The 26,730-nt window shown below is 60.1% G+C and overlaps 1 protein-coding gene across 1 annotated transcript; it reads left to right on the top strand.

The window, feature by feature from the left end:
* Positions 1-5,838: 5,838 nt before the first annotated feature.
* Positions 5,839-25,824, top strand: FOXO6 (forkhead box O6; the record flags this gene model as incomplete). The annotated part of the gene is made up of 2 exons (XM_082832899.1): positions 5,839-6,252; positions 24,504-25,824. The coding sequence occupies 2 exons, from the start codon at positions 5,839-5,841 to the stop codon at positions 25,767-25,769; spliced, it is 1,680 nt and encodes a 559-aa protein (XP_082689025.1). The 3' UTR covers positions 25,770-25,824.
* Positions 25,825-26,730: the final 906 nt, after the last annotated feature.

Below are 26,730 nucleotides of genomic sequence, written 5' to 3'. Positions count from 1 at the left end.
GGTCAGAGTTGCTGTCCTCGCTCTACATGGGTAAGAAACAAGACTCAGAGAAGTCTACAGTCAAACAGCCTCCTAGTGAAGGAGGTGAAATTCGAACCCGGTCCTGTTGGTCTCCAAATCCTACACCTTTTCCATTTACACCTCTTGTACTGGGTTTGAATAGTGTCTCCCCGCACCCCCAATCCACGCCCTTCCTGGAACCTCAGCATTGGATCTTTTTTTTGGAAATAAAGTCTTTGCTGATGTAATTAGTTAAGGTTAGGTCACAGTGGAGTAGGGTGGGCCCTAAATCCAGTGTGGCTGGTGTCATCACAAGCAGGAGACAGACACAGAGAGGACAATGCCATATGAAGACGTGGAGAAGAGACGGAAAGGAACGCCGCGTGAAGACGGAGGCAGAGGAGTGATGTGTCTATCAGATGAGGAACGCCAGGATTGCCAGCAACCACCAGAAGCTAGAAGAGGGGAGGACGGATTCACCCCTAGAGGCTTCAGAGAGAGCGTGGCACTGCCAGCACCTTGATTTCAGGCTGCTAGTCTCCAGAACTGTGAGACAATAAATTCCTGTTCCTTTAAGCCGCTTCGGTACTTTGTTACAGCAGCCCCAGCAAACTCATACGCCTCCTTCCTGTTGTACAGATAAAGGGGTGACTTACAGGCATCATGGATACCAGGTGTGGTTGTGTGGAAATTTAGAATATCAGGCAAGCCCAACACGGAGTAGGATGAGGGGGGCATACATCTGTCTGGCATTTGCTCTTTGCCGGCTCCGTGCTGTGCACTTTACACAGGTGGTCTTAATCATCCCCTACAGGTAAGTATAGCCATTCCCATTTCACAGATGAGGAAAGCGAGGCTCAGAGAAGGGAAGTGATTTGCCCCGAAGCTCATTTTCCCCTACCTCTAGTGCTGTGCAAGGAGCAAACCCAGACTCCAGTTTGAGTCTCAGGGAAGCAGGCTACTCACTTCCCTACTCTGAGCCTCCCTTTCTTCATCTAGAGAATGGGAATAATAGCGTCTGCCTCTTGGGTGGTTGTGAGAATACAATGCGCTTATCCTGCCATTCCACAAATGTTTATTGAAATTCTCTGTGCCAGCCCCCGCTTTGGCTCCTGGGGACACAGCCGTGAACGAGATGCGCAGAGTTCTTGCTCCCAAGGAGTATCATGCCTGGCAGGTACTCCGCAGGGGCTGGCACTTAGCAAGTGCTCAAGAAAACTTAGGGGGATAAGGATATCGCGTTAAGTGGGATGGTGGATGGGACAGGCTTGGCCTATAAGAGTAGCTCACTTCAGCACTACTTCTCTGCCACTGTCGGTGGCGGTACCGACTCCTGGCCCAGGGGGACACAAGGCCCTCTTGACCTGGGCCCCATGCTTTTGGGCACGGAGCAGCCACGGGTCTAAGCCGCCTCCCCGAGCCCGCAGGACTCCCTGGCCCAGGCCTGGACTGTGAAGGCAGCCGAAGGCGCCTCGGGCCTTGCCTCAGTGCCCTCCCCGGCTGCACTGTCCCCCTCAGCCAGCAGGCTCAGCTCAGCCCCGCCCACTCCCTGACACTGTCCCTGGGCCAGGCCTGAGCCTGCCTTGGAGGCTCTCCCAGCTGTCCTGATGTCCCCTCTGGCTTCTGCAGACGCTCCCCCTTCTACCCCTGGAGGCCTCCGCTGGGCACCAGCCCCTCCCCCTCCAGAGGCGTCCCCAGACATCACCCCTGTGCTGTTCTCTTTTCCTGACAACTGTGGCATCAAATGTCAACCAGGCTCTGCTCTCAGTACCGGCAGGTGGGGGCAGGGGGGTGGTTCTTGCTCTCTGTGCAGTTTAGGGGAGGGTCCCCTCAAGTCCCCCAGGAGGGGCTAGGAATGGCTGGCCCTGGTCTGGCTCTGCTCCCAACTCACTGCTCTGCCTTGACCAAACCCCTCCCCCCAGACCTCGGCTTATCTCAGCCATGAAGGAGAGGCAGCCCTCTCTGGGCTTTTGAGGACCAAAAGGGACACAGGCAAAGTCCTTTGGGGACTGGGAAAATGCTGGGCAAGTGGCAGTGGGCTCCCCTGAAAGCTGACTGTCTTCCAGGTGGGTTCTGGAAGGGGGTTCTTGGGGGTGCAGAGCAGCTACGCCCATCAGACCTCAGAGAAGCCTGTCCTCTGTCCTCACTTGCCCCGAGTGAGCCGAGACAGCTGGCACCGTGCTGGGGAAGCGGGCTCTGGCGGGCCCTGACAGCTCAGCAGTGGCAGCAGTGGAGGTGGCGGTGGCGACAGCGGCAGGGGCTATTCTGAGAGCTGGGAGGGGCTGGGGAGCTGAGACTGGAGGAGGGGAAGCAGCTGGGAGGATACAGTCCTGCGGGGCTGGGGGGGTCAGTGCGTGGCTCAGGAAGGGGTCTGCCGAGGGCAGTGTGCCTCGGGAGAGGTGGGTAGTGCCTGCTTGTCACTGGGAGGGATGGACAACTGAGGTACCGAGGCGTGCCCTGGGATCGTTCGGGTGTATGTGCACAGGTTTTGTGATCCAAGTGTAAGTTGACCGGGTAAAGCACGTGTCTGTGTGTGAGTGAGCGAGTGTGTGTGCATTGGAATGTGAGTGAGTTTAAGTACAAGGGAAGGTGTGAGCAGAAGCAAACGTGCCTGTGTGTGGAAGGGGGAGGAAAGCGAGGGTGAGCAAGTGGGGGCTTGTCTGTGAACAGGAATGAATGTGGGAGTGGTAGGGAGGGTAACTGGGAGCTTGAGAGCCAGTGTGGAGGAGGGAAGGGGAGTGGGAGGGCCCTGGGGTTGGAACCACAGGAACTTGAGGGTCTGCAGAATTGGGACACACGTGTAAGGGACATAGGCAAGTGTGCATGCGAGTGAGCCTGAGTGTGTGAGTGGACACCAGTGTGTGCGTGGTGAGAGTAGGTGGGACAGTGTGACCTGGGACAAATAGGGAGGGAAGATATTACACCAACAGTAATAATAACAGCTAGGATTATTGAGCACTTACTCTGAGCCTGGTGCAGACGTTCACGATTTTACGGAATCCTTCAACTAGCCTCTGAAGTTCGTGCTACGACGATGCTCCTTTATAGATTAGGAAATAGTGGCTTTGGGCAGTTAAGGAACTTGTCCATACTCTTAATCACTATGTTATACAGCCTTACAATGAACATGTGAGCAGGAACCAAGTTGTGAGTAGAGAAAAATGAGCGTTGGTGTGCATGGTAGGTGTGAGTGTGTGTGTGTGGCGGGGGGGAGCGGGGGCTGAGTGTGCCAGTGTGGGTCCCAGAGGAGATTCCAGGCAGCAGCTGTGGACACTGGGAGGGGCAGGGGCCGGAGCAGAGCCTGAGTCAGCCTCTAGGGCGTCTCTGCCAACCTGGCTTCCCAGCCCCGCAGTGGCAGCCTGTGCCAGGCCCCCAGCTAAGGATCCTCCCAGCTCTGGTATGGCCCCCAGCAGGCCCCGTCTCACAGAGCAGGCTAAGCCAGGGCTGAAGACCAGCAGGAGGCCGGCCTGGCTTCCAGGGTACCTGAGGGGGCAGTCCTCAGCATGGGCTCCCCAGGCAGGGAGGGCATATGAGAACTGTGGGAGGGGGTCCAGCAGTGATTTCAGGGCCCTTCTGACTCTAAACAGAACCACCTGGAGGGCGTGTGTGTATATGTAAGCAGAAAGGGGACAGCCAATGGTTCCCATGCCCCCTTGCCTTCGGGATGTGACTCAGGCAGATGCCACGCCAGGCATTTGCAAGCTGGACCTGCTCCCACCCTGGGGGGGGGGGGCGGCGAGGAGGGGCCCCTCCAGCCCTGCCCGCACCCTCACCCTTGGCCCTACTCCTTGGGACCTAAGCTGAAAGGAAGAAATTTTTGAGAGAGGGGTGTCTCCTGTGGTCTGGGACCAGCCTTCCCACTGCCCAGAGAACTTTCTGCAAGTTGCAGTCTCCAGCCTCTCCAGGAATGTGGTACTGGCTGGTGAGCTTAGATTCTAGTCCTGGCCATTCCATCTGGGCAAGACACCTGCCCACTCTGGGCCTCAGTTTCCTGACTGGCAAAAGAGAAATATTGGGCTAACGGGACATAGATATTACTGGCAGAGCAGCAGTGGTCTGGGCAAGCAAGGGACAAGGACAAGTGCTGGGAGCTGGGTTAAAGAAGGTGTCAGGGATACGTTGAGCTGAGTTTTGAGGAATGGGAAAACCTTCGGAGGACCTTGAGGAGGGTAAAGGGTGTTTTAGGCAGAGGGGATGCACCAAGCAAAGGCTGGCAGGTGGAGTGTTGGCTGGAAACCTAGCCTAGGGCCCTGTGGGATGAGGTAATGGGCTGCCCAACTGCTCATCCGACCTCTTCCTTCTGAGGCTGTATGATGATCTGACTTACATCTGACTTCTCCACTAGCCTATGAGGGAGGGACCTCATCTGTCTCTGCTGCTGCTCTTGCCTTAGTAGCCCCAACAGTGCCTGGTGCATCAAAGGTGCTCAATAAATAACTGTTAAATGAACGAGCAACTTCTCCCCAAACAGGATGAAATTTGGGGCAAGTGTTTGCTCCAACAGCCCCTGCAAGAGCCTCCCACAGACTCTAAAGCAGTGGTTTGCAAAGTGTGGTCCAGGGTGCATCACCTGGGAACTTCTCAGAAATGCAGAGTCTCAAGCCCCAACCCAGACTTACCACACTGGGGCACAGCAATATGTTTTAACAAGCTCGCCAGGTTGATTCTACTACACGTTAAACTTCACGCACCCTGAAAGCCCACGAAAAACAACTTGCAGATGGAGAAGCCAAAATTGTGGCCAAGCCTGACCCAGAACACAGGTATTCTTGACCCTCTCCCTTTCTCCAGCCCAGGGCACAAAGAACAGGAGAGCTCCATCATCCACCCCACCAGGTTTCTGGACTGAAGACTTGGAAACACCGGGACGGGGTGGGGGTGGGGGTGATGGGGGGTGTCTAGAAACAGGGGCGGGGCATTCCTCCCAGGAATAGAAGGCGGAGCCAAGTGCTCTGAGCCCCGCCCCATCCCCGTTGCCCCGGGAAACCCCGGGTTGTAACAATAACCGGCTGACGCGCTTCGGGGAGGGATCCTGCCGAGTCCGTGGGCGGGACAGCCCTGCTGCGGACCAATGAGAGCGCTCGGGCCTCGCCCCCGCGCCCCCTCCCCCAGCTCAAAGTAGGGGGCGGGGTCGCACCCGCCGCTCCTCCCCTGCTCCTTAGGCGGCGCTGTTGCGTGCTGGGGCTGCGGCAGGGTCGCCCCCGGCCGGGAGCCCCGCCCCCCCACCTCCAGCCCGCGGGCGGGGCACCCGGCCGGCCGAGGATTCCACGGCCGCGGGCGGGCACGCCCCGCCCTCTCCCGCGCCGGGCCCGCCCCCTCCCCGTCCCCCGCCCATCCGAGGTGCAGCCGGCGCTGAGCGCGGCAGGCGCGGGAGCTGGCGCTGGAGCCGGAGCGGCGGCGGCGGCGGCGGCATTCACGGGGCGGCGGCGGCGCGGGCTCCGGCACGGGCTCGGGCTCCGGCATGGTGCAATCCGGCCCCGTCCCGGGAGAGCGGGGCCCGCGTGCGGGGCCGGCGCCGGGGGAGCGGCGGCAAAGACGGTGGCGGTGGTGGCTGCAGGCGCAGGCAGGCGGCAGGTGCTAGAAGCGGGGCTGGGCGAGGTGTGTGCCCGCTGGGCTCCGGGGCCGCCGCTCCCTCACTGCCCCCATCTCTCCCTCCCTTCGGGCTTCCCAGCGCGTCCAGCCCCCTGTCTCCGCGACCCGGCCCATGGCGCCCCGCGGTTGAGCCGGCGCCGCCAGGGACCCCTCCCGCGGGCCTCCCCGGGGCGCGCAAATCCCAGAGCCGCCCGCCCACCATCCGCGGAGCCCCCCCTCCCCTCCTCGCCCGAGCCGGGCGGGACCATGGCTGCGAAGCTGCGAGCGCATCAGGTGGACGTGGACCCGGACTTCGCGCCGCAGAGCCGGCCGCGCTCGTGTACCTGGCCCCTGCCGCAGCCAGACTTGGTCGGCGACGAGGACGGAGCGCTGGGTTCAGGGGTGGCCGAGGGCGCTGAGGACTGCGGGCCGGAGCGCCGAGCCACGGCCCCGCCGATGGACCCAGCGCCGCCGCTGGGCGCGGAGGTCGGACCGCTGCGGAAAGCGAAGAGCTCCCGGCGGAACGCGTGGGGGAACCTGTCCTACGCCGACCTCATCACCAAAGCCATCGAGAGCGCCCCGGACAAGCGGCTCACGCTCTCGCAGATCTACGACTGGATGGTCCGTTACGTGCCCTACTTCAAGGATAAAGGCGACAGCAACAGCTCGGCCGGCTGGAAGGTGGGGGCGTCCGGCAGGGGAGGGGGTCTGGAGTCGTCGGCTGGGGCTTCCAGGGGCTGCTAGATGCGTCTGGGCTCCCGGCGGGCGGTCTAGAGGGAGGCCCTGGGGCACCCCCAGGAGTCACAGAGTGTGTGCCCAGGGCGTGGGGCCGGCCGGCAGACAGGCGGGGGCGTGCTGGGAGCAGCTGTGTGCACGCTCTGGATGCGAGGTGGGAGCTCTGGTGGGGTGACAAGGGACTGCCACTTTGAGGCACTCTCGAGGGACACCCTCACCCCATCCTTGGGGGCATAGCAGAAGAACCTATTCTCGGGCCTCATACATTGGGGACCCCCCTCTTAACCCCACGAGTTTGCTTTGTGTTACTCTTGTTTTACCCTCTCCACCAGGGCACCCTCCTTAAAGAGCTGAAATAATGACTTGAGGCCAGTGGCTGCTTTCCTCCCAAATCTTTCCCACTGCCCTCCCTGGAGCTGGCCGCAGGGTGAGGAATGCGACCCTAGGCCCACAGTTCTTTCTGTGGTGCCAGGAGTTCACTCTAGGGCACCAGCCAGCCTAGGGTGGGGAACTGGTCAGGTGACCTGAGATCTGAGTTCTCCATGGGGCAGCTGCTGCCCCCCTTGCTTGGATCAGCGTGGTGGGCTGGTGATGATTCCTGCTGGTGTGAGGGCAAGGTACCGAGACCTGGGGATCTGCCCATGACCACCCCAGGCTGTCTTCCACTTCCCTGGCTTTCTGAGCCCAGATGCACTTGGGGGAGGGGGAGAGGGGAGGGGCACCCCAGGGAGGCCTCAGTACCAACCAATGGAAAGGGGGGAGCCATCTTGGGCGACGACAGGGTCTTGACGGGATTGTGGCCTCCAGACCCTCCCCTGGCCAACTTGTTGGGGCATGGGGATAGTCGATGCCTTTGGGGGAAAGCAGACTGGGGTGGGGTGGGGGTCGGGCCATGCTTAGGGCCTGTGAGCTGTGAGACTCCCTGTGGGAGAGGGGGGTCTCTATGAGGGAGGCATGCCTGAATGGAGGGAAGGGGCCCTGGCTGGTGGTGCCTATAGGCAGGGTCAGAGGAAGGAGGTGTGCTGGGGGAGGAGGGGAGGCTTGCGGACATGGACAGCTCAAGATGCCCAGGGGCTGCACTGTAGGGGCCACGGTGCTCTGCCCTGGGAGCCCATGGCTCTCAGGCTTTACACTGGCAACTTCTCTGTCTGTCTGTGGCCACTACTGGGTGGGGACACAGGCTGGAGGGGCCCACATGAGTCTCCTTCTCCATCCTCTCTCCGGTCCCCTTGGGCTCAACCCCCTCCGGAACACTTGTTCCTCCTAAATGGGTCCTGCCCTTGTGCTTTGCTCCCACCTCCCTCCCATGTACTGTCCCACCCTTCACTTCTCCCTGTAGATAGTCCCTGTCCTCAAGGGCACAGAGTTCAGATGCCTCTTCCAGGAAGCCTTCCCTAACCCTTTTTAGCTAGCTCAGGACTCCCTCTTTTCTGGCCCTCTCCCTACCTGTCATAGGTCTTAGTCTTTTGTGTCCTGTCTCATTTCCCTTCCCCACCCGCTTTGGAAGACAGTGGCAGTGTCAGAACAATCTCTGTGCCCACGGCACCGAGCATAGAGCCTGGCACTGGGAACTACGAGTGCATGTCTGGTAAAAGAGTGAAGAAATACGTGGATAGTGAAGAGGGTGCTGAGGCCAGGGAGGGTACTATGGGCCAGAATAAGCCAGGAGGGCTTCCTGCAGGAGGCAGAGCTCCAGCTGGGCTTGATGGGTGAGGGATGATGGGGAAGATGGCAAGAGGGAACATGAGGCTTGAAGCTGGGAGAGAACTGCAGTTCACTGAGGGTCTCAGGGCCAAGCCCCGTGCCAGGCACCTTCAGGCATCTGTGCCAGGTGTCTCCTTTAATGCTCTCTGCACTCCCTGAGGTGGGTTTTACTGTCACTACTTATAGGGCTGGGCACTGAGGCAGGGAGTGGAGGAGTGAACTGCCCAAGGTCACACAGTCAGTAGATGGGAAAACTGGATTCCAGTCCAGATGTGTCTCCCTCCAGGGACCCAGAGCCTCTGGAATAGTGTCCTGCTGGCACTGGATGTGGGAGGGGGACACTGACAGCTTTCAAACAGGGGCAGATCTAAATCCTAGACTGTGATTGGGAAGGTACTTGGAGATAATTTACTCCCATGAGTTCATTTCTCAGACTGTGAGACTGAGGCCCTGGAAGAGAATGGGACTCCTCTCAGGTCATCAGTGAGCGGCAGGCCCTGGATGATGGCCCAGGCCTCCCGCCTGCCCATTGGATGCAGTTTCTACTGCACCACGCTGCTGGGGACACACTGGTTCTCCCTGCGCCTGGGCTCAGGAATGCTTGTCCTGGGCTAGGGCATTGGTGAGGGAGCCTCAGCCTTGGGCTCCTGACCTAGGCCCTGGCAGAGACCCCCAAGGCACTGGAGGAGGGCTGTTCAGAGAGGCCCCTGGCCTTTCCCATCTCATCCCCTCAGTGGCTGTCCTCCTTCTACCCCACCCCCCATCCAGCTCCCCAGGGAGCCTCCTTCCCCTCTCATTCCTGTCCCTCCTAATGCCTGTTCCCCCATTCCCAGTCAGTCCCTCCAGGGCCCTGGTGGCGGACCGTTCCCAACTCCCAGCCACCCTCCGGTTAGCAGAGCCTGTGGTACACCGCAGGTGCCAGGGCTGGGGCCAGGGACCCCATTGTTCCTTCCTCCCTCCCCTCCCCCACGTAAGTGTTGCACTTGAGTCCCTGGAGTGTACCGAACCCTGTGCTAGATGGAGTGGGGGGACCGAAGGGGAAGGCGTTGCACCTGCTTTCAGGATGCATCAGGGCTCGGCCAGTTCCACACGCAAGCCCTCTGTCTTGCAGGCAGGACTGGGGGCCGGGGAATGGGGGTGGGAGTAGGGGTGTGGGGAGAGTGGGGTAGGTCCCTCACAGAGAGCACTTGATCTGGTCTGTCTTCTCTGGGTGGGGGGGGGGGTAGAATTGGGGAGAAAGTCTTCCAAGGGATACTGACTGCATACGCAAAGGCAAGGAGGTGGAGTTGCATATGTTGGGTTTGGGAGACTGTTGGGTGTGCCAGGCTGGAACCAAGGGCTCCTGGGCAGGGCTAGGAGCGTGGGATGGCAGGGCTGTGGCGTGGGAAAGGCCGAGTGAGGGCCCTGTGCTTGGCCTTTGCCCTGTGGTCCCACCTGTGATGTGGGGAGATAGTTCAGAGGTGTTGCAGAGAGGAATTGGAGGAGGCAAGACCAACAGCAGGCCTAAGGCACCCAACAGGCTGAAGCCCGAAGGGAGTCTGGGCTTGGTGCTGGGAACACCACCAGAGAGGCTGGTAGTGTTGCCGTCAGGGCAGAGGGTCTCCAGGCCTGGGACGAGGGCTTGGACAGGAGTCTCCCTCCCTCTCCAGTGTCCCAAAAGTGTGGATATCCCACATCCAGGTAGAGCCTCCTACTTCCTCTCAGACACTCTAGCCCCACCTGCCTCCTCCGGGAAGCCTTCCAGGCTGCTCTGGGTCCTGGTGCGCCTTCCACTTAGCGCCCTTGGAGTTATTCCGCCTGCTTTTGTGTTTCCAGGCTGCCAGCTCCCCTGGGAGCTCCCAGGCCAGGCCGGGGTGCCTCCCATTCCTGTCCACGGGACTGGTGGGGGAGGAGCCCAGTGGATGGGGATTTCCCTTCTCCCTCAGTGCCTGGAGCAGCTTGGCTGTTGTGGGGTGGGATCAGGAGGGGGGGTGTCCCCCCCCATCCGGCCCAGGCGGGCCAGTAGGTCCTAGGTGGGGTGGGGGCTAGAGGGGAGGGACTGATCTGAGAGGCCGGGAGGAGGGTCCTGCTACAGCCCGACTGAGCGGTGGTTGTGCGTGCAGGGGCTCCCCTTTCTCTCCTCCCCCCAGCCCGTTCCAGCAGGGCTCCCTCCTTCTTCTTTGTCCTCCGGGGATCCCCAGCCCCGAGGGCTGGTGGAGGTGCGGGAAGAGGCGGTGTGAGCCCGGGTTGGGGGGTGTCCTCACCCCCCGCGCTGCACGAGCGGGGGGCTGGCAGCTGCCCGCCTCCTGGGCACGAGCCCGTGCCAGCCGCTCCTGGCACAGTTGCTGGCACGCCCGGCAGACTCCCACGGCCACCTGCTCACACCCACCCACGAGCGCTGGCGCGCGGCGGGCCCTTCCGGCTTCCCGGGCCTCCCGGCGCCCCTCCCTCGCCACCGCGCCCCTCCCCCCCAGTCCTCTGCTCCCCGAAGGCCCCACACTCTGCCCGCCGCGTGGCCCGCCCGGCGGCCCCCTCCCCAGAAACTTGGGGAGCTTGGGAGGCAGGGCCGCCGGGAGGCCCCTGGGGTGGCTGCGCCTCTGCGGGGAGAAGGGGGGGACCTGGAGGCAGACAGACAGACCGACAGACAGGGTGAGGGCCCCCGCCTGCCACCTGGCGCCGCTCCAGCGGGACGATGGCGGGCAGCGCCGTGCCAGGCGGTAATTGCAGACAGACTAATTTAAAGAGATGAGACGGTTATTTTTAACTCCTGTTAAGGTAATGAACGGCGCTTGGGGGGGGGAGGTGTGTGCGGGTTCGAAAGTTCAGCGCCCCCCAGCCGCCACTTTCTGCGGTTTGAGGCTCCCCTCTCTGCACGCCCTGAGGACCCAGCTCAGGACTGAGTGGAGTGGAGGGGCTCTGCCAGAGAGGGGGAAGGGCTCAGAGCGCCGGACAGCAGGCGCCCACCAGCCAAGCCCACATCCCCTCAAATCCTGTCCTCCATCCTTCCAGGTGGGTGTTAGCATCCCGGTTTCCCAGGTGGTGAAGTGACTTGTCTTAGGGTCACATCCCTAAGAAGTGGCAGACCTGGGAACTGAACCCCGTCCTGTCCCCCAAACTCAAGCATTTCCTCCTGTGCCATTGGGACTGGAGAGGAGGGATTTGGAAAGGGTGCCGGCTTGTTTCTTGCAGCCCACCTTCTCCCATCTTTGAGTGGCAGCTGGTGGTGGCCACTCCGTTGGGTCCTGGGGGCTATGGAAGCCCGTCTCTCTATGTCTTGTGAAGGGTGAGGGTGTGGTCGCGGGCCGCGTGTGTGGATGTGAGCCTCTGGGATATGAGTGCACCAGCTCTAGCAGGGGGAGCACCCTCCTCACCTCACTGTCCCCCTTAACTTGTGGCTGACTCCTCAGCACCCCTTTCCTATTTGCAGCCTGTTGCCTGCCTCCCAGCTTGGGAGTGGGTACCTGAGAAACAGGTACACATTGGTGCCCACTCCTTCCACACCTGAGTCTGACTTTGGATCTCCAAGAGAGGTGGAGCCCATCACCCGCTTCCAAGCCGCCTTCCCAGGTCAATCCCTTTCTCACACACTCCCAGGGACCTGGAGCCCGCAAGCTCTGGGACTGCCCATTCTGTTGCTAGACAGGACCTTCAAGTTGTTAGGCCTTCCTTCCTTCTCCCTGGCCATGACCCATCTCTCTGGAGCATCGCTCAGGGTGTCCTAGTTCAGCCCTTTGGGGTCTGTTGGAGCTGTGGAGTTGGGAGTTGGTGAGTGGTGGGCAGAGCACCTGTAGGGGACCCTGATCTAGCGTGTGTGAGCTGGAGCAAAGCTCTCTCCCCTTCTGGTCCGCAGTGCTCTCATCTGTGTCCAAAGGGCCTTAACTCACTCAGTCTGTGGCCCTTTCGAGGCTGTGACTGACGAACCCTCTGGTTCTAGGAGCCATGAGGGGTTAGTTGGGACCGAGAGCACAGAGTACCTAATGGGACTTATCATGGGTGGAAGCACGTGAGTACAGGTGTGGATGGACTCAAACTGGGAACTCCTGCTTGGGGCTGCCTACCCTGCCCCTGGCAGTACCCAGGTGGCAGACAAACTCAGGGCACAGTGAAGGGAGTGCTCCTGGCAGTCCCAGCTGGCTACCAGAGCAGGCAGATGGGGGGTGCAGGGTGTTAGGTGGGCATTAGCAGAGGCTCTGGGGCCCTGGTAGGGCGCTCAGGGGGACAGCTGGATCTGGAGCGCCCCCCTTCCTCCTGGCATCCTGGTTACCATGGAAACCAACTCCTGTTTGGGAGGGTTTGGCTGTCTGCTGCCTCTCCCCACCCCCCGACCCATATGTGGAGGTGGGAGGGGGGCCAGGTGGCGTGTGGGGGAGGGGCCTCCCACACCCTCCCCCCCCCGCCCTCCCCCCCCCACCCCCCGGGCCTCCCTCTTTGCAGAGAAGCCTTTCTGGTCTCTAAGGGGGATGCCTCTTTTGGGAAGGGGACCGAGAATTCAGAGGATTAATGCCTGGATGCTAGGCAGTCAGTTGGGCACTTCACATAAATCCTCTCATTTCGTCCTCCCTGCGTCCTGCCAGGTATGTGTTAATAGCCCCATTTTGCAGTTGAGGAAATGGAGGCTCAGAAAGATGAAGTCACTTGGCCAAGGTAGCATAGCTGAGAAGAGGCTGAGCCTAGATTTAGATGCAGACCTGTTTCCTCCATGTTTCGCCATCTTCCAATGCCAGTGTAGTATCAGCCCACGCCCCAGCCAGCCCTCCTGCCCCAGGGCTCACTCATGCTCACTCCAGAGCCCTCCAGGGCTCCTCAGTTCCCCTGGGAGCCAACCAAACCCAAACTGCTCTGTTTGGACCTCTGGGCCCTCTGCTGGCCTTGTCCAGGCCCTGCCCTCCCTCCCACTTTCCCTGCTGCCTCTGATCCCAGGCAGCCCTCACACTGCCATCTTTATACCTGACACTGGAGTTCTCAACCCAAACCACTGCCATTGTTACATGCTCACCAAGGCTGCTATCGACTCTCATGGATTGAACCCTGGGGACACCCCTCAGAAACTAGGTGGGTGCTTGGGTAGTTTGAACAAAATCCTACCTCCCAGGTGATTCTGGAAGCCAGTGTGTCTTTCTGAGAATCTGCCTTAAATCCTTAGTTGTTGGCAGAGTCACCTAGAAGCTTTTAGGTAGTGCAATCTGCAGCCCCTGTCTCGGTCCCTCTGTATCAGACTCTCAGTGGGTGGGCTTTGGAATCTATATTTTAACAGGTCTGTCTGATGACGGGTCGGATTCTGAACCGATGCCTTAGATGGTAGCTTCCTCTGCTTCTGCTTGCGGAATCTTAGTTCCCTGACCAGGGACTGAACCCGCAACCCCTGCAGTGGAAGCATGGACTCTTAACCACTGGACCTCCAGGGAAGTCCCCCTCCCATCTTCCGCTCCCAGGGTGGACCACCTTCTTCTCTAAACAGGCTGCCCAGATTGAGCCCACATCTCTCCTCCTCACTCTTTTTCTGGGTTCTCCAGGGAATTGAGCCCCATGCAGTCAGCTCCAAGGGACTGAAACACCACAATGCATTCGCCCGCCCTCCGCGTCTGATGTGCTGTGCCACTGAGAGCCTTTGGCTGCCGGAGGGAGGGGAAACATCGTGTATTCAGCAGGCCTCTCTGGCGCTGGCCCACGAGGAAGTGGAAAGTCGCAGCCCCTGCTCTCTGCTAGAACCCTGTCTGATGGGGGAGGCGAGACCTTGTGTACAGCGCGGTGCTGGTCTTACAGGATCCAGTCCTGGGGCTGTAGCGTGCCACTCTAGGCCTTGGCTACCTGGCCCCAGTCAACCTGTACGGCCACATCACTCACCCCAGCGGTCTTCTGACCCTGGCCTCAGCCACACAGAACTCTTCCAGCTCAGGGTGGAACAACCACATGCCATGACAGGTGTGCTTCCATTTAATTTTCACCGCAAACCATGAAGCTGGTACTGCTACCATCCCCGGTTTGCAGATGAGGAAAGTGAGGCTGAGAGAAACAAAGTGGCTCTCACAGTATCCCACTGGAAGGGACAGAAATGAAACTCCCCTGGGCTACTCCTCCCTAACCGAGTGCTCTGGCCAGGCCAGTCCAGGCTACCCCCCTGCCCCCCAGCCCTAGCACTGTCTCTCTGATTTCCCTTAGAGTTTGGCCCTGGGACTTCCAGCCTCGGGGGTGGCTCTGGGATCCCTGGTACCCCTTCTCAAATCCAGAGCTCCCAGAGGGAGAGAGCTGACATTGTCCGCCCCCCTCCATCTGCAGGCCCCAGGGCTGATGGCCGCTTCCTCTACTCACTTTAATCCAGGCCTACACCCACTGGGCACCCAGTGTGCAGCACTGCTCAGAGGAACTGGACAGGCTCCCTGCCCTCGAAATGCCTGCAGGTCCAGCTGGGGAGATAAGACGTGGATAAAAACTACCCAGGGCCATGATGGAGGGCCAGATAATGAGCTATGGGAATTTGGAGGTGAGGGGGGAGAACCAGGCAAAGGAGTCAAACCCTCAGGACTCTAGGAGCCCCACAGGGTCTGGCTGTGTTAACCGGAGCCCAGCAGGACTTGAGGCTGGGGAAGCAAGCAGGGGCTGGATGGCGAATGGCCTTGAATGCCACACCAAGGAGCTGGCACTCCAAGCTGTGGGGGATGAGGAATGCCATGGGCAGAAAGGATGGTATGAGGGTTGGGGTGGGGGGAGAGACCGGCTCAGGTGCCCAATGTGGGCCCGATACTGGGGTCCAGGGGAGAAGGTGAGCCTGAGAGAGGGTGGAGGCCCCAAGATTCCAAGATGCCTGAGGTGCCAAGCAGCACCCATTGGTGCCTTGAGGATCTCAGAGGTAAGACAGAGTGGTGTGGGTAGGAGTCTGGAGGCAAACAGGGAGGAGCAGTCCCAGTTCTGCCACTTACCCTCTGTGTGGCCTTGGGCAACCTAGCTTCAGTTTCCTCCTCTGCAAAGTGGGATAATAATAAGACTTATGTCCAAGATTTGTCGTGAGAATTGCATGTAAGGAGAGTTACATGTAAAGTCCCCAGTGAAATCTTAGCAAATACCATTATTGGTATTCATTGCTCTGGGAAAGGAAAGGAGATACCTCCACATGTGCTGTGTAGGGTAGGGGTCCTGGGCCCTGATCCATGAGAGACACTGACTTGTGTATGTGTTTGGGGTCGGGGGTAGGATTTCTTCTTCTAGTCCCTCCCGTTCTGTCCCTGGGGTGTCAGAAGATCAGGACGTCCAAGCTTCATCCTGCCCTTAGGTCCAACCACTGCTCTCTAGCCTACAGAGCCTTCCCCATGGCCTTGGGAAGCAAGCAGGCAGGTTTTAGGCACTGTATTTTTACAGGCGAGGCCAGTGATTTACTCAAGGTCACCCTCGAATCCGGGGCTGCCTGCCTCTGGGCGCTGGCTCCTCTTTGCCCACTGGCGGGCTTTGCGACCTTGGGCATGGTCCTTCCCTCTCTGGCCCTCAGTCTCATCTCGGGATCCGAGTTCACCTCCCCCAACACTCTGGGAAGTTGTGATGCCTCCTCCACCCCTCCAGTCCCCTCCCCCTGTCCTCAGCTGGCCTTGCCTTCTTTTGTAACCTGAGCTGGGGCCATGGGGGAAGGGGCTTGCCCTCAGCCAGAGGCACCTGCCAGCCGAGCAGATGTGAGTGGATGGAGGCCCACCTCCCCCCAAGCCCCTAGGGGGTCACCTGCTCCTGGCTCGGCAGGGCTGGTGCTGGGGCAGGCAGTGCTCAGCTCACCCAGGCCTGGCCTCTGGCCTCTGCCCCCGGAGCTTACCCTGAGCACTTGTTCATTTTTCAGTGGACATTCGTGCTCCAACATGCCCTGCAAGGGCCTCTCGGGCTCCAGTAGAAGACAGATGGCAGATGAGGGCTGGTGCCCCGGTCTGGGTGGGCTGCCCCGAGCTCCTGGAGCCTCTCGGCATGGGGACAGAGGGCCAAGGGCGGCCCCTGGGGACGAGGGCAGTGTCTATGCGGGTGGCCATGCCCCTGGGAGAGCAGATGGTCCTCTTGGCACCATGCCCACTCTTCCCCCCCCTTCCCCCCCCCAGGAGCCAGCCTGTAGGGCTGGGGCACAGCTGCTGAGCCCTCCCCAGAGCCAGGCCCGGGGCAGGACTGGGTGAGGTCACCGCAGCTGCTCCCAGGGCCGGGGGCAGGGGTGTTGGATGTGCTGCCGGCAGAGGGAGGGAGGAGGCTCCGATGAGGAGAGGCTGGGAGAGGCCTGAATGGCCTGGCATTTAGGGATCCCCTTTAGTCCTGGAAGAGGGAGGGAAGAGTCTGTGGAGAGGTTGCTGAGCCAGTGTGGACAGCACCTGGCACCCCCTCCCCAGGGGAGCTTCTGTCTGGCCTAGGCTCCTCCCTACAGGCCTCTCAGGGTAGGAGGAAGAGCAAGGGCCCTGGGTGTGAATTCCTGCCTCAATACTTACCCACCTGGGCAGGTCAGTTGTCTCTTGAAGCCTCAGTTTCTCATCTGTAATAATAAATAAACCAGCTCAGAGGTTTGTTACAGATACTCAGTAAGATTTTAATTGTTGAGTGCCAGCACAGCGCACCGAGTGCTCAGCAAATGGTAGTTTCTTTCCTTTCTCACTTTGCTGAAGTCTCCTGAGAAGCCAGGGGAGAAGTAGGGAGGTGGCAGAGGCAGCAGGAACCAGAGGGGAAACCGGGAGGGAGGAGGCAAGGCCTGGAGCTCCGGCCTGAGGTCTTGTTGAACAGAAACGACACAGAGTTGCCCGGCCTGAGTGTTTCATGGCTGCTGAGAGTTCCGACCTATGTGTGGACTTGCTGTGAGCCAAGGACTGCCCCACAGAGTTCAGGTGGGGAGGCAGCCTCACCTAGAGTTCTACTCCAGCGTGCAGGTGGATTTTTGCAGTGGCACTGAAGGGAGGAGCAGCTATCTTTGGGGCTTGCAGAGTGGGCTAGGAAATGCTGCACAGCTAGCCCTGATGGAGCGGCAGGAACCACTTGAGCAGAGAGCGAGGGAAGGGCACAGGGAACAGAGTGTGTGAAGGCATGGAGGTGTGAGACATCCAGGGCGGCTGGAGTCCCAGATGGGTTTAAGGGAATGGAGGTAATGAAGCTGGAGAGCACCAGAGGGCCCTTGAATGTCAGTCTGGAGTTGGACGCAAGCGCTGGCGGCACGAGGAGCCATGGGCTTTTGAGTAGGGGTGAGCTGGGACTTCTGCTGCTGATCTGTGTACTGTCCAGGCTGGGTGTGTGGGTTCTGTTGTCTCTGCGGGGGCAGGGGTGGGGGACGCCAGGGCCCGTCCCTTGGCCTCACGCCTTGCTTTGGACATTTGGTTCCTCCTGGCCCCTGGCTGCTCACTTTTGTTCCACTGCTGACCCCAAGCCCGTTCACCTGTCAACACCTGTGGCTCTGATGCCCCCACCTGCCCTTCTACCCTTCCTTCACTACACACCCTAGTACCAAGGGTTTGCATGTGGCCTCAGGGCCCTGAGGTCATCCAGGCCACCCCTTCTGCCAGGAATCCTGTCTGGACTGAGTACTCCAGGCAGCAGAGCCAGTGACCCCCCCCCCCCGGCGCTGGACACCCTCCCCTGGCCACCCTCCCCCAGAGTCTGTGGCTCTCTCTGAGTCAGGTGTGTTCCTGGGCCAGAGGGGGTGGGGTGTTGTACGAGAGCTGTGCCTGGGGCTGAGACAGGGAGTCAGGAAGACTCTTGACATGTGGGATCTCATCCAGTTCCCAGCCACACTCCCTCCCCCACGGACGTTGCAATAGTTACCCTCTTTTACGGGGGAGGCCCAAGGTCACATGGATGAAGTTGGGATTCCAACTCTAGCCCTTAACCCTTCTTTATGCAGGAAAGGAGGGAAGGAAGCGGGGAGAAAGGAAATGGGAGTCATGGAGGGGATCAGAGCACTCATGCCCCCCAGAGGTGATCTCTGCTCAGGAAGGCACTAGAGGGTGGAGCTGGATCACCACCCCCACTGGATAGCTGGGGTCGGCTTCCTGAGGCAGGGGCCGGGCTGAACCTTGGACAGCGATAGAGCCTGGAGAGGAATCCATACCTGGTTTTGGACGCAAGACCCAGGACTGAACTGGGAGGGTCCTGGAATCCCCTCGGTGCCAGAGGCCAGGAGGTAGCACGGGGCTTGTGGGTGGGGAGCACAAGACTTGAGTCTCCTGTCTCTGATGAAAGCCAGGAAGATTGGGCTTGAGAACCAGGGCAGGGATGGCCTCTGAGGTGGGCAGCAGGGCAGTGTTCCCCGCCCCATTGGTGGTGTGGGTAGGAAGAGCCTTAGCTTTGGAATCCAACAGCCCCGAGACCCAGACCTGGCTCCATCACTTCGCAGCTTCATGGCCTCAGGAGTCATTTAACCCACCTGAGCCTCAGTCCCCCCCCCCCCACACTTTGTAAAATAGCATCACCTACTCACGGTTTGCATGGCTGTTAGGATTCAAAGAAGAAACGTATCTAGAGAATCGAGCTTAGGTCTGGCACATCGTAGGTGGTGCCCTTCTCCTGCCTCGGTATTTGAGCGCGGGCCAGTGGTGTGCGAGAGCTGGCTTGCACTGGCTCGTGAGAGCTGATCGTGCACACTTCTTCCCAGTTCTGCACTCAGTGACATCATGCTGCCAGCTTAAAATTGGCTACGATGGGAGTATCCATGCCACAGAAATCAGCAAATGCTACAAATCGAATCAGGTGGGTTTTTTTCCCCTGTTGGAGAGCTGAAGGAGATCCATCCCGTGGGCCCTCTTTAGCTCTCGAGGGGACCAAATGGGAGGTGGGGCAATGGTCGAGGGCTGGCTGGGCCGAGCAACCTAGAACTCAAAGTCCGTGGGCCCTTTAGGGCCTGGGGAGATTGGATATAGTCATCGTGCCATGCAGCCCTCTTTAGGCAGGGGACAGCAAATGGTGGGACCCTTCTTCTCTCTCCAAACTCCCCCTCTTTGCCCCTACTCTTCAGCCCTGAGATCTGGTGGGCTCTGGCTGGAGAAGTAAGATTGGATGAGCTTGAGCTATCAGGGAATGAAACTATGCTGGGAGGAGAAATGAGGTTGTGCTGGAAGATAAACGGGGTGTACTGTCAGGGAATGAGGTGGTACTTGGAGGCAAGGTGAGGCTGCATTATGAGATAAATGAGGTTGTACTATCGGGATGAAGTGTACTTGTAGAAGAGATGATGTCCCTCTGGATCAGTCGGGTTGCACCATCAGAGAACACAGCCACACCACAGGAGGAAGGAGAGCCTCTGACTTGGAGGATAAATGAGGGTGTCCTGCTGGATAAATGAGGGGGCCCGTCAGGTGAATGGAGTGCTGTTAGCGAATGAGGTTGTACTTGCTGGATAAATGGGACTGGTGTGCTGGATAAATGGGGTTGTGCTGTCAGATGAATGCATTACCGCTCGTGGGCGAAGGGTGTCCTGGGAATAGATGAGGGTGTCCTCTTGGATAGATGAGCTGCCGCTACCAAATGGCTCAGACCCTGTCCACGAGGGAGGCACCGTCAGCAAGGGCGAGGTTATTCTGTTCCCACAGGGGCTGCTGCAGCGTCTTCTGGCCCACGTGGTCCAGGCTGTGAGAGAGCTTGGCCACAGCAAGCCTTGGGTTCCCCAAGTCTATCTGGGGAGCAGGAGCGAGCAGGTGGGGCTTGGGGTGGGCAGCCGCCTTGTTCACCCTGGGAGCCCTTCTTCCCCTTGCACAGAAGCCCCTCCTCTCTGCGCTTCCTTCTGTGGCTCCGACCGCTCCTGCCTTTCTCCGCCCCATGCTTGCTTCCCATTCCGGCCTGTATTCCCCTCTCTCAGCCCAGTTTGGAGAAGCCCCTATCGTGTGCCAGCCACTAATTAATGACAGTCTCATTAATTCTCCCTGCCATACAATGTTCCCCCCCTTTTCTGTCTCTCCTTCATTCAGCAAAAATTTATGAAATGCCTAGCGTATACCAAACACATGGGGTCCGGTTACAAGAAAAAAAGGGGGGACAAAAATCCCTCATGGAACTTATTTTCTAATATAAGGGAAACCAGACAATAAATAATAAACACAATATAAAGAAATTATATGGTACTTTAGAAAGCGCTAATTGCTTTAGAAAAATTCAGAGCAGGCTAAGGGGGCCGAGAAATGGCAAGGCAGAGAAGCACTTGTTAAAAAAGTGGGTGGGATGGGGCTTCTCACATAGGTGACATCTGAACAGAGACTTGAAGGAGATGAGAGATGGATGTGAGTATCTGGGTGAACAGTGTTGCCCCTGCAACCGAGGCCCCAAGGTGGGATGGTGCCCGGCAGGTTCCTGGCAGCAGGACAGGGTCAGGGCAGGAGCCTGGGAGGTCACGGAAGGGCTTGTGGGCTACGGCAAGGCCTTTGTTCTTTACTCGGAGTGAGATGGGGGCATCAGAGCGTTCTGGGCAGGACTGGTTGTGGTCCACGTTATTTACAGGATCCCTCCAGCTGCTGCCTGGAGGGAAACAGGGTGCAAGCAGGTAGCTGTTTGAGGAAATGGAGGTTCAAAGCATCTTTTGCTCCATTGTTTGTGGGTGTTGAAGCCAAGACTGGAATCCCGTGCTCTTTGTCCCGTACCAGCCTCTTCTCCCTGGTGCCTGAGGCCCCAGGGGGCTGGCCTCTCGCCCAGGTTCTGAGGGAGAGTAGGATGGGCATGGGATGTCACCTACTGTCCCTTCCCTCTGCCCCTTGATGGTCTCTGAGGCACTGAGTCAGGGAGGTCCCACCTCCCCTGGGAACCTGCCCCAGGCCTGCATGGAGGTATGGGAGGTGTGAGGCCCCAGACGCCGGGCCCAGCTTGCGCACCAGGGGAACCGGGGCATGCCGGGGCCGTAGCTGTGGTGGCGGGTTGCTAGGTGACTCTGAGAGGGAGCCCTGGTTACTGCTGCCTGGTAGAGGCGTCTCCCTCACCTCCTCCGTGGCCTCTGGTCTCCCAGGAGGCCTTGTGGGCGAGATGTGATCGGCGCTTGCCACTGGATCTTGGCCGGGAGCTCTGATGGGTACCAGGTGGCTGGGACCTGAGTACCCAGAATGGGCTGCAGGGCCTGGCCTTGCCTCCTGGGGCACAGCCCTGGTGCACACCTGGTGAAGAGCCTGGCTCAGCAGACCAAGGCCTAGGTCCTTGCCCGGCTCTGGGCCACCTCCTTGGGTGACCCTGGGCAAGGCACGGCACCTTTCTAGGCCTCAACTGCCCCATCCATCTGGCCTGCAGAATCCCTCCGCAAGGGCCTCGTTTTCAGTGAGAGCGCCAAGGGAGGGTGCCGAGCAGGCAGGGCTCCAGGTACCCCTGCCCCACCTCCGATGGCTTGAGTGTTGCACACTCAAGTTTTGCATTAGATTCCATTCACTAAAAAGGTTCCACTACTTTAAAAAAAAACAAAAGTTTGAAAACCTCTGGACTGAATGATTCCAAGAACTTTTTATTGTCAGACTGAAAAGGTGCCTGGAATCCAGTGGCCCATCTCATCAATTTATGGCGAGGGAAACAGGCCCATAGAGGAGGAGGGACTGGCCCCAGGTCAGGCTTGCTGGGGAAGGAGGGCCACCAAGCTGGGGGTCAGGAGGCCTGGGCTCGAATCCCTGGGTGAACTGGGGCAAGTCCTTTTTTCTCTCTGGGTCCGACCAGCTGTGGTTTTGGGCTGGGGCTCAGGGATACCTGGCTGGGCAGGGAACAGAGCGGGGAAGGATGCAGACCTTCATAGGCCTGGAACATGTGTTCTTGGTGGTATCTAAAACATTTTTATTGATATTCAGAAAATTTGGAAGTATTACGGAGTACAGTGCAAGATTCCTTTGAATTCTACAAAGGAAGCACAAGACTTGAAGGAATTTTGACCTTGTAACACGCTCCCAGCTTCCCATACTGCCAGCTTCTAGGGTTGGTTACGTCATGGAAATTTTCAGAAGAAATGGAGGACTGGTTTCCTAAGATTCTCTGGAAGTTCTCTGACTTGTTCTCTCTGCCATGGTGGAACGTGAGGTCCTTTAGACTCAGAACGAGACTAACCTGAAATCAGTGCCTGGCTCTGCCACTTAAACTGTGTGATCTTTTCAACTTACTTAACCTCTCTGAGCCTCACTCGCCTCATCTTGACTAGGGCTCACAATCCCTGCGTTGTGTGGAGACTGATAGAATGTATTCTATCAGTACTTCCAGTACTCAGGGCTGACCTGGCAGGTACTCGGGAGGTGCCCGTACTTGGCGGTGTCCTTTCTCCTCCCCCCACCCCCAAGCACTCAGAACCGGGCTGGCACGTGGTGACACTGATAAAGAGGTGTAGCCTGACTGACCTCCAGCTGGAGAAGCTGGGAGCTGGAGCCTCTGGTAAGGCAGATAATCCCCCAGGGGAGGAGAACTGAGGCCTCTGAGGCCCCCCCCAACCAACACAACTGTTGGGAAGGGGCTGGGGAGCCAGGTGCAGGGGCGGGAGCAGGAGCGGGGCTTTCTACTCCAGGGAGCACCACTCCCTGGGGGTCCAGCTCCCCTCCTCTCAGGGCCCCAGGAGAAGCCAGGCAGGACTATGCTGGGACGGGCCTTGAAGCCCTAGCTGTTATCTCCCAAGACCAGAAAGTGCTAGAGATAGGGAGCCTGGGGCCCTGAAGAGTCAGGTGAGTACCTGGAACTGGAGGTGAGGGGTGGGAGGGTGCCCTGGGCAGCAGGGAGGACCCCTCCTTCTGGAGACAGGCGGGAAGGAGGCAGGAGGGAGAGCCCTCGCGGATCAGAGGTTCTGGAGCTGGGCGGATGAGAGCAGGTCCGTATGCCGGGCAGATCTGGAGTGGTACCTGGCATTGCCGCCTGTGGGACCGAGGGCAAGTTACATCACGCCTTTGGCCTCCATGCCCTGGTACATGAGATGGGGTAATGCCAGCTCCCCAGAGTTGTTCGTGCCCAGCGCAGTTACACTCAGGGCCTGATACTAAGGACTGTAGAGACAGAGCGGGTCTGTGGAGTGAGCTAAGAAGTGAGGTCTTCTGGCCAGAGTGAGGGATTTAACCAGCGTTTATGGGCACCTGGTGTGTTCACCAAACACCCACACACGTTATCTCAGGTGATGATCTAACAGCCTTCTGAGGTGGTTACTGGATGTCGCCCATTTTTTTCAGAGGAGCTCACTGAGGCATGGGCTCCTAGAGGTTGAGTCAATAGCCATGGTCACATAGCTAGGTGGCTGAAAAGAGCCAGGCATCCTGCCCAGCCCTGCAGATACCCAAACCCCTGCTGTTTCCACAGCAGTGCCTGAGCCAGGAGGTCCAGGCCACCAGCAGGGAGGCCTCAGAGGTGGGGCATGGTAGGCCCTGCAGAAGTTCTACTCCTCCAGGTTCTTGTGGGGAGCCAGGTCAGTGGAGCTGTGGACTCCCCAGCCTTCCTCTGTCCCCAGGACAGGCCTGGCAAACGCAGGCAGTGATATGGGGCCCAACGGAAATTTAGAAGAGGATTATGTGTAGGTGTGCCTAAGGTGAAGCCCAGGGAAGGACCAGGGGCAGCCGAAGGGCTCTGTGGCCTTGGGCAAACCACTTCACCTCTCTGAGCCTCGGTCTTCTTGTCTGTAAATGGGCCTGATGCCACGTGATTTGTGGAGATTTTGTGAAGGTTCCACCAGGAAGGGGCTTTGAGGGCAGAGCTACTCTGCATCAGGTGGGTGGGGAGGGGAGGGGAGGGAGGGCTGCAGCCCAGAGGGGACCTGGGCTGACCTGAAGGTGGGCAGTGAGCAGAGGTGGGGTCTGGGGTCTTCATGGCCAGTGGATGTGCTTTGAGGGGCTTGCTGGGATCCAAGGCCTCTGTGGAGTTCACAGAAGCTCAGAGAAGTTGGGGGAAAGTCTGGGCCTCTACCCACCTTGGGGACACCCAGCCTATTCTGCTTTCCCTGGTCAGGCCCTCCCAGCAAAGGGTTAACAGTCTTCTCTACCTGCAGTTGCATTTTAAAGACACGAAATTAAAGCAGGTAATTTATTCTCCCCACACACGAAAGAGCAATTAGTTCTAAACAGGGCTTAATCAGTCACCGCGAGATTGATTTCTGGAGCCCTGGGTTTTCGGGCTCCTGGCGCCATGCCAGGCTGGCAGGGTGGTGGGGAGCGGACAAATGAGCCGCAGCGGCATGAGCCCTTACATAATCTGCTAGGGGGCCCTGGCAGCCTGGCTAGCCCCGGGCGGGGCTTGGCTGAGTTGGGGGGGGGGTGTCTTTGCTCCCCCGCTGCAGGTCCCTTAGCAGTTGCCTCCCTGGAAAGGCTAGACCCAAAGCTCTGGCCTCACCCTACAGACAGTGCCTGTGTGGGGCAGGGGAGCGGGAAGGATGGGGCGGGTCTGGGGTAGAGGATGGATAGTCTGAGTTTGTCCGACCTGGTACTTACACCTGTTCCCCCCTTCTTCCCTTTACCCTTTCATCTTCCCTATTTCCTCTCCCTCCGCCTTTTGGCTCCTCTCCCGTTCTCTTATACTCTCACTTCTCTATTTTCTCCCACTCCTCTTCCCATCAATTACCCCCTCACTTCCCACTCCCCCACTCCTATCCTTGTCTCTGGCCACAGAACTCCATCCGGCACAACCTGTCTCTGCACACCCGGTTCATCCGCGTGCAGAACGAGGGCACAGGCAAGAGCTCCTGGTGGATGCTGAACCCTGAGGGCGGAAAGACGGGCAAGACCCCGCGGCGCAGGGCCGTGTCCATGGACAACGGGGCCAAGTTCCTGCGCATTAAGGGCAAGGCCAGCAAGAAAAAGCAGCTGCAGGCACCGGAGCGAAGCCCCGACGACAGTCCCCAGGGCGCGCCAGCCCCTGGACCCGTGCCTGCCGCGGCCAAGTGGGCCACGAGCCCGGCCTCGCACGCCAGCGACGACTACGAGGCGTGGGCCGACTTCCGCGGCGGCGGGAGACCCCTGCTCGGGGAAGCGGCCGAACTGGAGGACGACGAGGCCCTGGAGGCCCTGGCGCCGTCGTCGCCGCTCATGTACCCGAGCCCGGCGAGCGCGTTGTCGCCCGCGCTGGGTGCGCGCTGCCCGGGGGAGCTGACCCGCCTGGCCGAGCTCGGGGGCCCGCTGGGCCTGCACGGCGGCGGCGGGGCGGGGCTGCCCGAGGCGCTGCTGGACGGCTCGCAGGATGCCTACGGGCCGCGGGCCCGCGCCGGGACGCCCGCCTACTTCGGCGGCTGCAAGGGCGGTGCCTACGGCGGGGGCGGGGGCTTCGGGCCGCCGGCGCTGGGCGCGCTGCGCCGCCTGCCCATGCAGACCATCCAGGAGAACAAGCAGGCCAGCTTTGCGCCGGCCGCCGCGCCCTACCGCCCGGGGGCGCTGCCCGCGCTGCTGCCGCCACCGCCACCTGCGCCCAGGGCCGGCCCGGTGCTGGGCGCGCCCGGGGAGCTGGCACTGGCGGGCGCGGCCACCGCCTACCCGGGCAAGGGGGTGGCCCCGTACGCGCCGCCGGCGCCCTCGCGCAGTGCCTTAGCCCACCCCATCAGCCTTATGACGCTGCCCGGCGAGGCGGGCGCGGCGGGAGTGGCGCCGCCGGGCCACGCGGCCGTCTTCGGGGGCCCCCCCGGCGGCCTCCTGCTGGACGCGCTGCCGGGGCCGTACGCGGCCGCCGCCGCAGGGCCGCTGGGTGCCGCGCCCGACCGCTTCCCGGCCGACCTGGACCTCGACATGTTCAGCGGGAGCCTCGAGTGCGACGTCGAGTCCATCATCCTCAACGACTTCATGGACAGCGACGAAATGGACTTCAACTTCGACTCGGCCCTGCCGCCGCCGCCGCCCGGCCTGGCTGGGGCCCCGCCCCCCAACCAGAGCTGGGTGCCGGGCTGAGGGCCGCCTCCCGCGCCCTCGGTGCCCTGCCCCGCCCCCCCCCCCCAGGGGCCTCTGTCTTCCCATCCTGATCCCCGGGTCCCCACTCCCATTCCCGCTCCACGGAGGGGATCCAGGAGGCAGCCCCATCCCAGCTAGAGACATCCCTCGGAAGCTGACCGCCGAGGGAAGTGGTAGAGAGGGGCTGGGGCACCCTGCCATTCTTGCCCAGACTCCTGAGACCCGCTCCCCCTACTCCCAAGGGCGGGAAGCCTGGGAGTGGAGGTTGGATTCCGGGCTGGGTGGGAGTAGGGAGGAATGAGGTGGGCCGTGCTAGTCTGGGAAGCCAACCGGGAGGCGGGGCGGGGTGGGGGGGCGTCTCCGAATCTTCAGTTTCCTTTGCGGGGCCCCCGCGTGACGAATCGCCCACCCCAAAGTCGAGTCTGATTCCCAATTGACACGTTCCCACTGGTTTTAGCCTCACCCACCCCAAGCCAGGAACCCCTCCCGGAAACACACTCACACCTACCTATTGGCTGTTCACCTTGAGCTGTCCTCCGGCCCTAAACCACTCTCCGACCTCCAGCCCCACAGTTCAGCCCCGCCCACCCATCCTTGCCCGCCTCAGTTTCTCCCCTCCCAGGTGGAAGTCCCTCTCCCTTTCCGCCCGTCCCCATACCCCAGTACTGGTCTCAGCCTCCCCAGTGGGCCTCAGCTCCGGATCCAGCCCCCCAACCCGACACCCCTTTCTTCGTGCCAGTCCTGGCTCCTCTCTCCCATATTTATAAGTGTCCGGTCGGGGCGGTCTGTGGGCGCGGCGTCCCCGGCGCATATCGTAGGCAGTGTACCGTGGCCGTGCCGTCAGCGTGTGCGTGTGCGTGTGTGCCGTGTCGAGGCCGTGTAGAGTGCATTGTACAGCATATTTTCATGAATAAAATTGTTTTAAATATTTCTCGCGCCTTGGGCTAGTAGGGGGAGCTGC

This window comes from Leucopleurus acutus (assembly GCF_964270905.1).
Source record: "Leucopleurus acutus genome assembly, chromosome: 2".
In the NCBI taxonomy this organism is placed as follows: Eukaryota; Metazoa; Chordata; class Mammalia; order Artiodactyla; family Delphinidae; genus Leucopleurus; species Leucopleurus acutus.
Note: the sequence above shows the minus strand (reverse complement) of the source record. Positions and strands in the feature narration are given on the sequence as shown.